This window comes from Colossoma macropomum, unplaced genomic scaffold, assembly GCF_904425465.1.
Source record: "Colossoma macropomum unplaced genomic scaffold, Colossoma_macropomum, whole genome shotgun sequence".
NCBI lineage: Eukaryota > Metazoa > Chordata > Actinopteri > Characiformes > Serrasalmidae > Colossoma > Colossoma macropomum.
The window spans coordinates 190,526-202,136 of record NW_023494803.1 but is presented as its reverse complement, the minus strand read 5'-3'; the positions used below and the strand labels follow the sequence as shown (position 1 = coordinate 202,136).

The window sequence follows — 11,611 nt, the reverse complement described above, 5'->3', positions numbered from 1 at the left end:
TCTCTTGGTGATATCCTCTCATGGCTTTTCTTATCACTGCTATGCTGATGACACTCTACTAATGCTTCCTTTCTCACCTTCTGACACACAGGTTTCCAGTCGCATCTCGGCATGTCTGACTGACGTCTCTTCATAGATGGCAGCTCACCACCTGAAGCTCAATCCTAGCAAGACTGAGCTGCTATTCATCCCTGCAAATACAGGTCCTCATCATGATCTTGCCATCTCAATCAAGAACTCTCTGATTGTTCCGTCTGAAGATGTAAGAAGTCTCAGCGTGATTCTGGATGGCCAGTTATCGTTCTTGGCTCATATCGTGAACCTGACTCGGTCCTGCAGGTTTCTCCTGTACAGCATCCGGAGGATCTGACCCTTCCTCACTGGAGAGGCCACCCAGGTGCTCATTCAGTCTCTTGTCATCTCAAGGCTCAACTACTGCAACTCGCTCTTGGCTGGTCTTCCTATGCAGCCATCAAGCCTCTGCAACTCATCCAGAATGCAGCAGCACGGCTCGTCTTCAATCTTCGTAACTTCAGCCACGTCACTCCGCTGCTGCGCTCCCTTCACTGGATTCCTGTAGCTGCATCAGATTTAAAACGCTGATGCCTACGAAGCCAAAAACAGACCAGCCCCTCCCTGACAGCAATGGTCAAAACTCGAACTGTACCACGAGCCCTTCGAGCTTCAAGTACAGCTCGGCTTGACCCGCCATCCTTCAAGACACGTGGAAGACAAGCATCAAGACTTTTCTCTGTCCTGGCGACCAGGTGGTGGAACGAACTCCCACTGGCTGTCTTCAAACACAGACTGAAGACCGTCTCTTTATACAGCACTTAAGTGAGCACTGAGTTAAGTGTTTATTGTAATGTATTGTACTGCACTGCGCTGTGTTTAACTCTGTTCCTTTTTCTCTGGGCATCAACATGGACTTTTGTTTCTAACAGTATCTGAGCTCAGGACCAGCTTTCTCTCTAACCTATTGGTAACTAGCAAAGACACTTTCCCTAGATAGACAAAGCACTTTTTGCAGGTCGCTCTGGACAAGAGTGTCTGCTAAATGCTGTAAATGTAAATACCTAACAAAATCTCCCCTGGTAAAGCTAATCCAGCTCTAACAGTTGTTAAGAATACACTTGTTAGCATGTCAGAAGTACCACTGGCAGCAGTGGTCTTTGGAGAGGATTATAAGCCAAGAAAGTGAGTGAGTACCAGACCCAGAGTGTGCAGTGCATCAGTTGAGGAATGTTAGCATGTGATAGCAGCCACTGATTCCCTTCACTGCACACACAACACAGAAAGAAGAGAGATGCGACACAGGCTGGAGACAAGAGCAAGAACAGTTCATGTTAATACATGAATTCACACGGCATTTAAGGAGAAGAGTAGCAAAAAAAAAATAACACTATAGAAGGTTGTCCATGAAAATATTTAAGAAAGGCTAATATACAATAGTGACAGTATTAGTTATTAACAGGGCTTTCCCTGACTAAGAATCTTCTTCGTCGACTACAAGGCCACATTTTATATATAAAACTAGTTTGCACCTTTAGTGAACGCTTTGAAGCATGGATGGGTGAAATTTTAGCAAGGAAATGCCTCAATTTTTAAATCGCACATTTTTAAACATTAAAAATTGCATTCCGCCTTCTTGGAATGACTTTCACAAATTTCTGAGCGCACCCACACAAAGGATTTTTTTGTAAATGTAACGAATTAACTGACTGATTGCTGCTGAGTCACTTTGCTGACTTAGAGGGAACAGTCCTGTTATAAAGTATTATTACTTAGGTGCAGCTGTTACTTGTGTGGTGTGGTATAGAGACACAGGATAAAACTAATAAATCATATATAGGGGTCATTCTACAGAAACATCCACTATTCTATCTCTCCATAGGTGTCACTGGTGTTACCGATCCTCATTTGTGTTATACATAAGAAAGGTAACACCAGAGACATTTTAATGAAAAATGCATTTTAAAAAATAACTGCTACAGAGCATCAAACCACATGTCAATCATGGAACATCCACTAAAATATGGAATTTAATCCATTTGTGTCTATTTTTTCACAGTTACCTCAGAATAAAGTCAGTCACACCAGTGACTTCAGCTAAAAGCTTCATATGAAATCATGAGCTAAATGAGAAAATCTCTGATAACTGAAAGACACAGTGGACTCACTCTTTTTTTACGCGGTAACACCAGTGACACGACTCCTGGTGACAACAACTTTCATTATATATTTTATAATATTTATTTGGCTTTTGTTTTCTTTATATCATTTAAATCATATACTTCATAGTCATGTATAGATTATTGTAGTTGTCAAAATATGACCTCAGCCCTTACACGTGACTGTGAGGACGAGCTCTTCTGTGGTGCTTGGAATTCTAGATAATTGATTTAAAAACCAATATTGCTAAATTGAGGCTCAAGAAGGCGTAATTGTCAAAATAACCTATTGTTTTATTTAAAATATAAATAAATTGTAATCCTAACATGTTTTAAGCGTAATATATCTGTAAACACTAGGGACACAAAAATGGAAGTTTCTGTAGAGCGACCCATATATTTAAGCTCTGTAATACATATTTTTGTGTATGTGTAAGTGTGGAATTAGTGTTGCTCATATGCTTCTACTGACACTACTTATAAACTTCCTTTGTTTACTTACAAACTTCATTTGAACCTTTTATCATACATTACGATACACAAGAGAAAATAAAACTACATGTGTAACATAAGATATGTACACACATGTAGTGTCATTTTTTAAATGGTGGTTATACATTTAGGGAAAGTACCTTTGAAAAAGCACAAACCTGATGGCTCTTTGTATAACGGCACAGCAGTCTTTATTTATTTCTAGAATCTTTTTCTTTTTTGACAGTCTTTATGGGCATCCGTCTTTTGTTTTACTCAAATGTATTATAATTAATTTTTGCGCAAGGTGGTAGACCCTCTAGCTAGCATATTAAGTACGAAAGGAAAACACTGCATTTTTTCTACCATAGCTGTGAAGGTGTTCAATGTTTTCAGGTAACAAAAAAGTGCATGTCTGTAATTATTAGTCCACTTTTAATTAACCGAATCATACTTTTATTTAAACTATGCAAGTATTACATTCATTGTTATTTTCGTGGACAGTGAACCTCCAACAGCTCAGTGTTCGTCGCTGGTTCCACAACACGACGATCACCGAAATCGCACTGAAAGAGCCGTGAGTGCAGCGACACCCGACATGCTCAATCCAGTATGGGATGAGTTTGACTATGGCGTTGATGTTGTCTGTACAGCTGGAGGAGGTTCATACTGAGACCTTGTACAATTACATAATAAACTTTATGCTCATTTGAACCATTTACAGTTTACTGCATTGTTCTGTAATGATTCATAGGTGAAATACGAATCTTTGTGAATCACCCTGTATATGCTAATCTGTCTGTCACAAGCTTCAAGTAAAACATGGAATGTCTTTTAGAAGCTTCAAACGTCAGCTGTTTAATGTAGCACGACCAAAAAACATTCATGTGAATCATCATTACCTTAGAGCTAACAAACTACTACAGTCCCATAGGGCTGCTAGCAGAAGTTACCATTATCAAGGTGGGTTTTTCCTCATATTTTGACATTTATGGCCCAAATTGAAATTCTAGTTCCAATATTCACGAATCGCCATTGGATCACAAAGTAATAATAGTTGTGGAACCTTGAGCTACTACCAAAAAAAAAAAAAGATCTCTGAAACTGCAATATTCATCATCTGAATAAAATGCAGGCACATTCGCGATGTCCATAATGTCAATATTGTGTGTGTATATCACTGTATACTTTATTATTAAGTCTTGGCACATTAGTGACTTACCGATGTTTTTTAAAGGCACAACAGCTCTAAAGGCGTCTTTTAATAATTAATGTCCTCATATTCTTAAATAAGTAGTCTGTGTTGCTTCTTCTTTAAATAAAACTTCAGTTTAAGTGCTTTTATGTGAAATGGGTCACTGAAGCAAGACAGAGGGGAATGGGGAATGACTGCAGTGGTCTGGGTAAAAAGCTGACACGTTAAAGTTAACAATTAATCATTAAAAATTCAAGATATTAATAATTCAAATTAAAAAAACTCATTGAGGAGCCATTTGGCAGTGAAGAAAGAAGGAGAAGAAGGAGAGAAGAGGAGAAAGCGTTTAGCTTTAAAGCTTGAAATGTCACTTATATGTATTAGTTATATGGTTAAGTCATATACATAGTGAAATGAGAGTGAGTGTGCATTAGAGCTGCACAATATGCATAACATACTGGTGTTTATACACCGATCAGGCATATCATTATGACCTAGTTTCTGCGCTCATTGTCCATTTTATCAGCTCCACTTACTATATAGGTGCACTTTGTAGTTCTACAGTTACAGACTGTAGTCCATCTGTTTCTCTGATACTTTGTTAGCCCCCTTTTACCCTGTTCTTCAGTGGTCAGGACCCCCATGGACCCTCACAGAGCAGGGTCATTCTCAGCACTGCAGTAACACTGACGTGGTGGTGTGTTAGTGTGTGTTGTGCTGGTCTGAGTGGATCAGACACAGCAGTGCTGCTGGAGTTTTTAAACACCTCAGTGTCGCTGCTGGACTGAGAATAGTCCACCAACCAAAAATATCCAGCCAACAGCGTCCTGTGGGCAGCGTCCTGTGACCACTGATGAAGGACTAGAGGATGACCAACACAAACTGTGCAGCAGCAGATGAGCTATCGTCTCTGACTTACATCTACAAGGTGGACTGACAAGGTAGGAGTGTCTAATAGAGTGGACAGTGAGTGGACACAGTGTTTAAAAACTCCAGCAGCACTGCTGTGTCTGATCCACTCAGACCAGCACAACACATACTAACACACCACCACCACGTCAGTGTTACTGCAGTGCTGAGAATGATCCACCACCCAAATAGTACCTGCTCTGTGAGGGTCCATGGGGGTCCTGACCACTGAAGAACAGGGTAAAAGGGGGCTAACAAAGTATCAGAGAAACAGATGGACTACAGTCTGTAACTGTAGAACTACAAAGTGCACCTATACAGTAAGTGGAGCTGATAAAATGGACAGTGACCGTAGAAACAAGGGGGTGGTCATAATGTTATGCCTGATCGGAGTGTATTGCTTTATACTGCAATTGAGATACGCCTAGTAATATATTACAGGGAAATTACTCAGACTTTTGAAAACTCGTGTGTAATTAAATCGTTAAGCTGTAAAAAAGTCATTCAGAGTGGTTTATGGTAAAACGTGCTGTGAAAAAAGGCAGAGTCAGAACTATTCAAATTAGCGGTGATAGGAACCAGATGTCCGATACGTTCAAGTGACCTCAGAGCAAGTTACATTACGAAATGGTTAGGGATATGCTGCCTGACGCCAGAGACATTGTTTTAAGATAATCTTTCGGCATAAAATATTTTTTTTTAAACACATTAATGAAAGAGAGATACATGCGGGGCATTGTATGGCAAAATGGTACCCAAAGAAATCCTATTTTTCCAGATTTATAACTATATTATCCATTTCTAATTACATATAAAAACTGTAGGTTTACTGGTTGTTTTGGACAGTAAATAAATGGCTACATTTACAATGCAGACATTACAAACCCAGGTTCCTATCACAACCACTGTAATGATAGTCGGTTTAAAAACCTTTAAAGCCCCTGTGAACATGTTTAAAATGTAATTTCAAAAGTAAAGATATCGCTGCTGTTGGAAGAAAACCTCCCATCTCCATTTTTGTCATTTTTCAGTTTTTGATATAATTTGAAAATACCTGTTAACCTTTATATTGTGTGTACATTTCATGAAGAATGGACCAAAAGAAACGACCCAAAATGACCTGGAAAAAATTCTGGTTCCACTGACTTACATTAAAAGTAAAGTATGTTTTTCCTTCTCCTGTAAAGTTACCATTTTGGAGGTACAAGGTTTTCTTCCGACAACAGCGATATGCTGCCAAAAGTGTTTACCAGTGTTATACTCGAGCCATATAAATAAAATAGTACATTAATGCTCCAATGCTCCAGCTGCTTCCTGCTAAGAACTATACGGAGTGTCAGATCACATAATGATTGACAGGGAGCTCTGGCTGGGACTTTGACAGATCTGGTGTCACTTGCACCAAATTTAGTCCCAACCAACTCAAATCGAACAGAAGAACAAGAACTCTAAAAGAACTGGAGGAAAAAGTCATTTACAAAAATCTCTCAGCAGAAATTTATCTGCCAATTGATAGTAAAACATCCTAAGAACTAAGGATAACAGTTAAAAGAAATGATGAAAATTAGCAGACAGGCTCTAAAAAGACACTGGTTAATCAATAATGTGAAATGATTCAACATGATGAAAAAAAGATTAGTTCATATAATGAACTTAAGTTCAATGAACTCAAACCAAGTTTACTTACTATTTTAGTTAAAATGTTGCATTATTTTTTTTGCTGTAAAGACTCGCCTGTGTTCTTCTGACCACAATTATTTAGTCTTACTGGACTTCACAAAGACAGGAACACTCAAACTCAAACAGTCACTGAAACTGTGACTGGTCTGGATTTTTAAAGCACACTTTCTTTTGCATATTGTAGCCTTCAGTGATAATGATTAACCTCTTATGCTCGTGGGTATATTTTGGTTTTTCCATCTGAATTTACATGCCCAAATTGTAAGGCAAATTATTCAGTAACTGCATGAAATAAATGCAATTTATTTGGTAAAAGTTCCACTAAAATGACTAGAAAATGTGTTTTATGATCATAAACATATTGCTATATGCTTATAATTTACTGCTGACAGCCAAAAGTCTTAGACGCTCTTTGTATTTTTTTATAAAAATATTTTTTTTCAGAGCAGATCACTGAAGAGACGCCATCCATGATCTGGTTTGTAGCTCAGATTTGTGAAAAAATGGGTCGACTTTCAGTAGAAAAAAAAAAAATTAAGTTCAGCTTCTTCTATTATAAAGTTTTAAAACTACATTACCCATCTATTTGCAGGAAAGAAGACCGTTACAGCTCTCATATGACCCCCACCTTTTGAATGAAGCTTATAAAAACAGGAAAGTTATGAAGTAAAGAATATGACTACGTGCAATTTGGAACCAAAGGTGGTTCCACGGAGTTAAAAAGGTTAAACAAACAATATATTATGCAGCCCTGGGTGTATTTTGTGCATGTGAGCGTGTGCTTGAGCATGTGTGAGCAGCTTCTCTTAAGCAGGACAAGGGTATAGGAAGGGGCGGGATAAAGGGGATGGAGCTCACATACGTGCTGCCTTGAGTGACACGTGGTGTGTACCTCTGAATACATGGGTTCGAATGCCTTCTGGCCTGACGCATCTGTAACAACACAGTGCACTCCATTAGAGAAAATGAGAGGAAGAGGGGTTGAGAGAGAGAGAGAGAGAGAGAGAGAGAGAGAGAGAGAGAGAGAGAGAGAGAGAGAACACAGGGAAAGATGAAGAGATGGAGAGAAGGACAGAGGAGAGAATGAATCTGACACCAAAAAACAATTAATGCTCCCAATTCAGGTAAAGAATACTGAGTTCTGTTACACCTTTTAAGTCCAAACCACTGCAGTCTGTATGACATCCATCCCTGTGTAAATGAGGAGGCCAGTGGGCCAGAGACTCTCAGCGACTCCTCCATCACCTGCTTTAAAACTCCTCCCTTTTCCGATAAACGCAAACGTTAAAGAAATAATGTCATCTATTTCCAAAAATGTCAATTATTCCTTTAAATGCTGTACACAAGCTAACAAACACTGACATGTTAATGAAATGATCTTGTAAAATCAAAAACAAAAAAACACACACACAAAAAACTGATTTTTACACAAACTTTCCCCCCTAATCTCAACCCAAACCAAAGTTTGGTGTCAGAAATTTGCTTCTTTAGTTTTGCACTACAGCTACAAGGCTTACATGTAATGGAAGGTACTACGTCACCAATCAGCATCGTGCAAACTGCCTGCATAAGCAGAGCTCAGGATGCATTTTTTCTGAATGTGGAAAAAAGCGAGTCCCACTGCTGTGCATCTTACTGTTGCTTAGCAACAACAGTTTCATAACTGTCAATCAGCTGCGCCAGCAAGGTATCGTTTCAATATGTATAGGCATAAAGCTGTCACACCTGTCACACCCTTTAGGATATGATATACTGTTACCTAGCAAATGTGGTGCTGCTTATAAAAAACGAGCTAAACTTTAAAAAATAAATAAATAATAAAAAAAATACATTTGTGTTAATTATTCTAATTTTGATCTGTCAAATTATACAGTTCAGTGAGCAATAGGGCTGAAAAATTTGGGCAAAATAACTAATCTGTCACGCTGGTGTTTGGTTGCTTGTAACTGGTCTACCTCACCTACAGTTCCATTAAAAGCTCTGTGTTATTTAAATTTCTTCCGCCTAAAACTTGTTAAGGCAGCAAATATTGTTGATAATGTGGGCTATAAATATTTACTGAAAATTGCAATTACACACCCCTGCCCCAAATTAACACACACTTACATCAAACCACTTCAAGTGGCCAAGTAACTGCAATTAGACTTACTTACTTAGACTTACTGTGGTTTCTGACACTATGGCATACTGTTATCTATAAAAAAGGAAAAAATTTATAATACATGAAATAACAGCAGTTGACATGTTAAAGCCTGAAATATCTCAGCACTTTGGTCCATTAGCCTCGTAGCTTCAGTGCAAAAAGTAAAGAACCAAACTTCGGTCTCCAAACATGTCATGGCTGGTTTTTGGTGAACAGAAGCCAACATGCAGTGCCGAGTTCACACAGATGCCTACAGCCAACACCAAGCCCCAATTACAGCTTCCCAAGGTTATAAATAGGTGCCATCAACAGTTCTGTTGTAGTTTCTTTGAACTGAAAGCAGTACATCACTGGCACAGACAGTACATTCCTGAGTGAGTGTCAGTATAAAGCTATGTACACACAAAAATGTCCTAATGGGGAAGCGCTCATGCCGATGTAGACGTGTAATGTTTTAGGAAACATACAGATGCAGCGGATCTTCCGGGGCCCCTCTGCGCCACGATCGCTCCTGAGATTGCCTTAATCCAGCTGTGCATCTCTTCAGGACTGTCCGCCTGAGGCCGAGAGGTGAAGAGGAAGAACGATAAAGAAAGACAAAACATAATGAACAAATATAAACGCATGATATAAATAAATCAATAAATTTATGACCAAAAATCTGTTGCATACAATGATCAAGTCCTACCTGAACATAAAATGTTCTCGATGTAGTGACCACCTCAAAGAGGTTGTCTCTCATCAAAATATCACTGCCAAAAACAAATAAAAAGAGGCAAAAAAAAATACTGAATATGAATTTACAGTCAATCAAAAAAAACATGTATAGGTCAATCAAAAACGTATATGGCAAATACACTATATGATCCAAGGTAAGCCGACACCTTTCCCCATTATTCCCTACAGCCATGCAATCTTCACAATCACTGGCAGCAGAATGGATTGTACTGCAGAGCTCAGTGATTTTAAACAGGGCCCCGTCATAGAATACCAGCTTTTCCACAATTCAGTCTGTGGAATATCTGTCCTGCTAGATCTGCCCCAGTCAACTGCAAGTGCTAGTACTGGGAAATGGAAGCATCTAGGAGCAATAACAGCTCATCTATGAAGTGGCCGACCATGTAAAGCAGGGCTTTCAAGTGCCAAAGCATGTAGCATGTAAAAATCGTCTATCCTGTTTCATCACTCGCTTCAAAACAACATCAGCACAAGAACTTCTGCATTGGGCGCTTCACGGGTTTTTCGTGGCAGAGCAGCTGCACACAAGCCCAAGATCACCACGCGCAATGCCAAGTGTCGGCTGACGTGGTGTAAAGCCGCCACCACTGAAGCAGCGGAAACATTCTCTGGAGTGATGAATGTGGTTTACTGGCAGTCTGATGGACAAATCTGGGTTACAGGATGCCAGGAAAGTACTGCCTACCAGAATGCATAGCGCCAACTAAAGTTTGGTGGAGGAGAGATAACAGTCTGGGGCTGTGTTTCAGTGAAGGGTAATGTTATTGCTACATTTAAACCAACATTTTAGACAATTACGTGCTTCGAACATTGTGACAACAGTTTGGTGAAGGACCTTTACTGCTCCAGCGTGCCTGTGCCCCTGTGCACAAAGCCAGGTCCATGAAGAAATGGTTTGACGAGTTTGTTGTGGAGAAAATTCAGTGGCCTGCCTGGAGCCCTGACCTCAGCCTCACTAAACATCTTTGGGATGAATTGGAACGTTGATTGTAAGCCAGGCCGTCTCATCAACATCAGTGCCTGAGCTAACAGGCATCTTTTAAATGAATGGGCACAAATTCCCACAGACATAATCCAAAATCTTGTGAAAAGTCTTCCCAGAAGTACAAAGACGTTTTAGGGCCACTGTTAATAAAAATTAAAATAGCAGACTTTGAGAATAAAGTCATAATATTTCAAGAAAAAAAGCTGTAATATTTCAAGAATAAAAGTCGTAATATTTAAAGAAAAAGGTCATAATATTTTGAAAAAAAAAAGCCGTAGAATTACGACATTAAAGTGGCATTAATACCAGGAAAGGTCGCAATATTGTGGCCAAAAGCTTTGCAAAGTGAAGGCAGCACCTCCTCGTGTTAAATGAGGGGCGGTGAGTTGGTGGAGTTCTACTTTCATATCGATTCACCCATAAAGAAACACTCAGTCTCCCTGTCTCTCCTGCACATCAGCACCAGCCTGTTATAGTATAAGAAATGGCTGAAACAGCTGAGCAGGAAACTGTTTATCTAGAATAAAGAGCCAGACGGACTCGGAGACGGACTGTCTGTCCGTTTTGTTGAAGGAGAATTGCAGGCAGGGTCGTCTACACGGCTATCAGTGGCTGCATCTCTGCGCCTTCAAAGAGGGCATGACGTTTCACAGGCAATGAGAATTATAATCAAAATGATCCACAGAGAGACAGGAGTGAGTGGAACTCCGGCATGCTCAGCGTCTTCACCATCGCCAGTACAGAAACCAAGACCCCAACGCGTTATGGCAGCCCCCTACAATTAGCCCACTTTATCCTCAAAATATTCCAACTTTTATCTCGAAACATTCTTACGACTTTTTTCTCGAAGTCTACTATTTTTATTTTTATTAACAGTGGCTCTAAAACACTGTCGTACAGAAGAGTGGAGGCTGCTATATCCACAAAACTCCACATTAAAACTCATGGTTTTGCAATAGGATGTCCAACAACCTCATATAGGTATAATGTTCAGGTGTCCACATACTTTTGGCCATATAGTGTATGTGCTACGCTGTTATGGCACCAGTGCACACCTGTGTTTACACTCCTGAACTTTATGAACCTCCTTCAGGGGAATCATCCTCAAGGGCTCCTTCTCCTGTAGAGAGAGGGCATATTTGAGAGAGAGAGGGCATATTTGAGAGAGAGAGAGAGAGAGAGAGAGAGAGAGAAACACACAAATGAGCATTTCATTTAGCCATCTGTGCATTTACAGTTTCAACAAAGACACCGTCCAGATCAACAGCAAGCAAGGACACTGAATATAATGTGCATGGTCATTATCTGTAAAGTCCTGT

At 39.6% G+C, this 11,611-nt stretch overlaps 1 protein-coding gene across 7 annotated transcripts in view; it reads right to left on the bottom strand.

Annotated features, from left to right (window-relative positions):
- Positions 1–11,611, bottom strand: part of plekha1a (pleckstrin homology domain containing, family A (phosphoinositide binding specific) member 1a) — a 43,605-nt gene that overhangs the window by 2,567 nt on the left and 29,427 nt on the right. For 3 of the 7 annotated variants that reach the window (XM_036593397.1, XM_036593396.1, XM_036593399.1), the window contains exons 9-12: positions 11,348–11,412; positions 9,258–9,321; positions 9,037–9,126; positions 7,285–7,359 (exon numbers count right to left, since the gene is read on the bottom strand). In XM_036593397.1, the coding sequence (XP_036449290.1) occupies positions 7,285–7,359; positions 9,037–9,126; positions 9,258–9,321; positions 11,348–11,412 (294 nt within the window). Of the gene's footprint in view, positions 1–7,247; positions 8,621–9,036; positions 9,127–9,257; positions 9,322–11,347; positions 11,413–11,611 lie in introns of those variants that run through there. The other 4 variants (XR_005008545.1, XM_036593401.1, XM_036593402.1 and 1 more) reach the window with 4 other exon arrangements.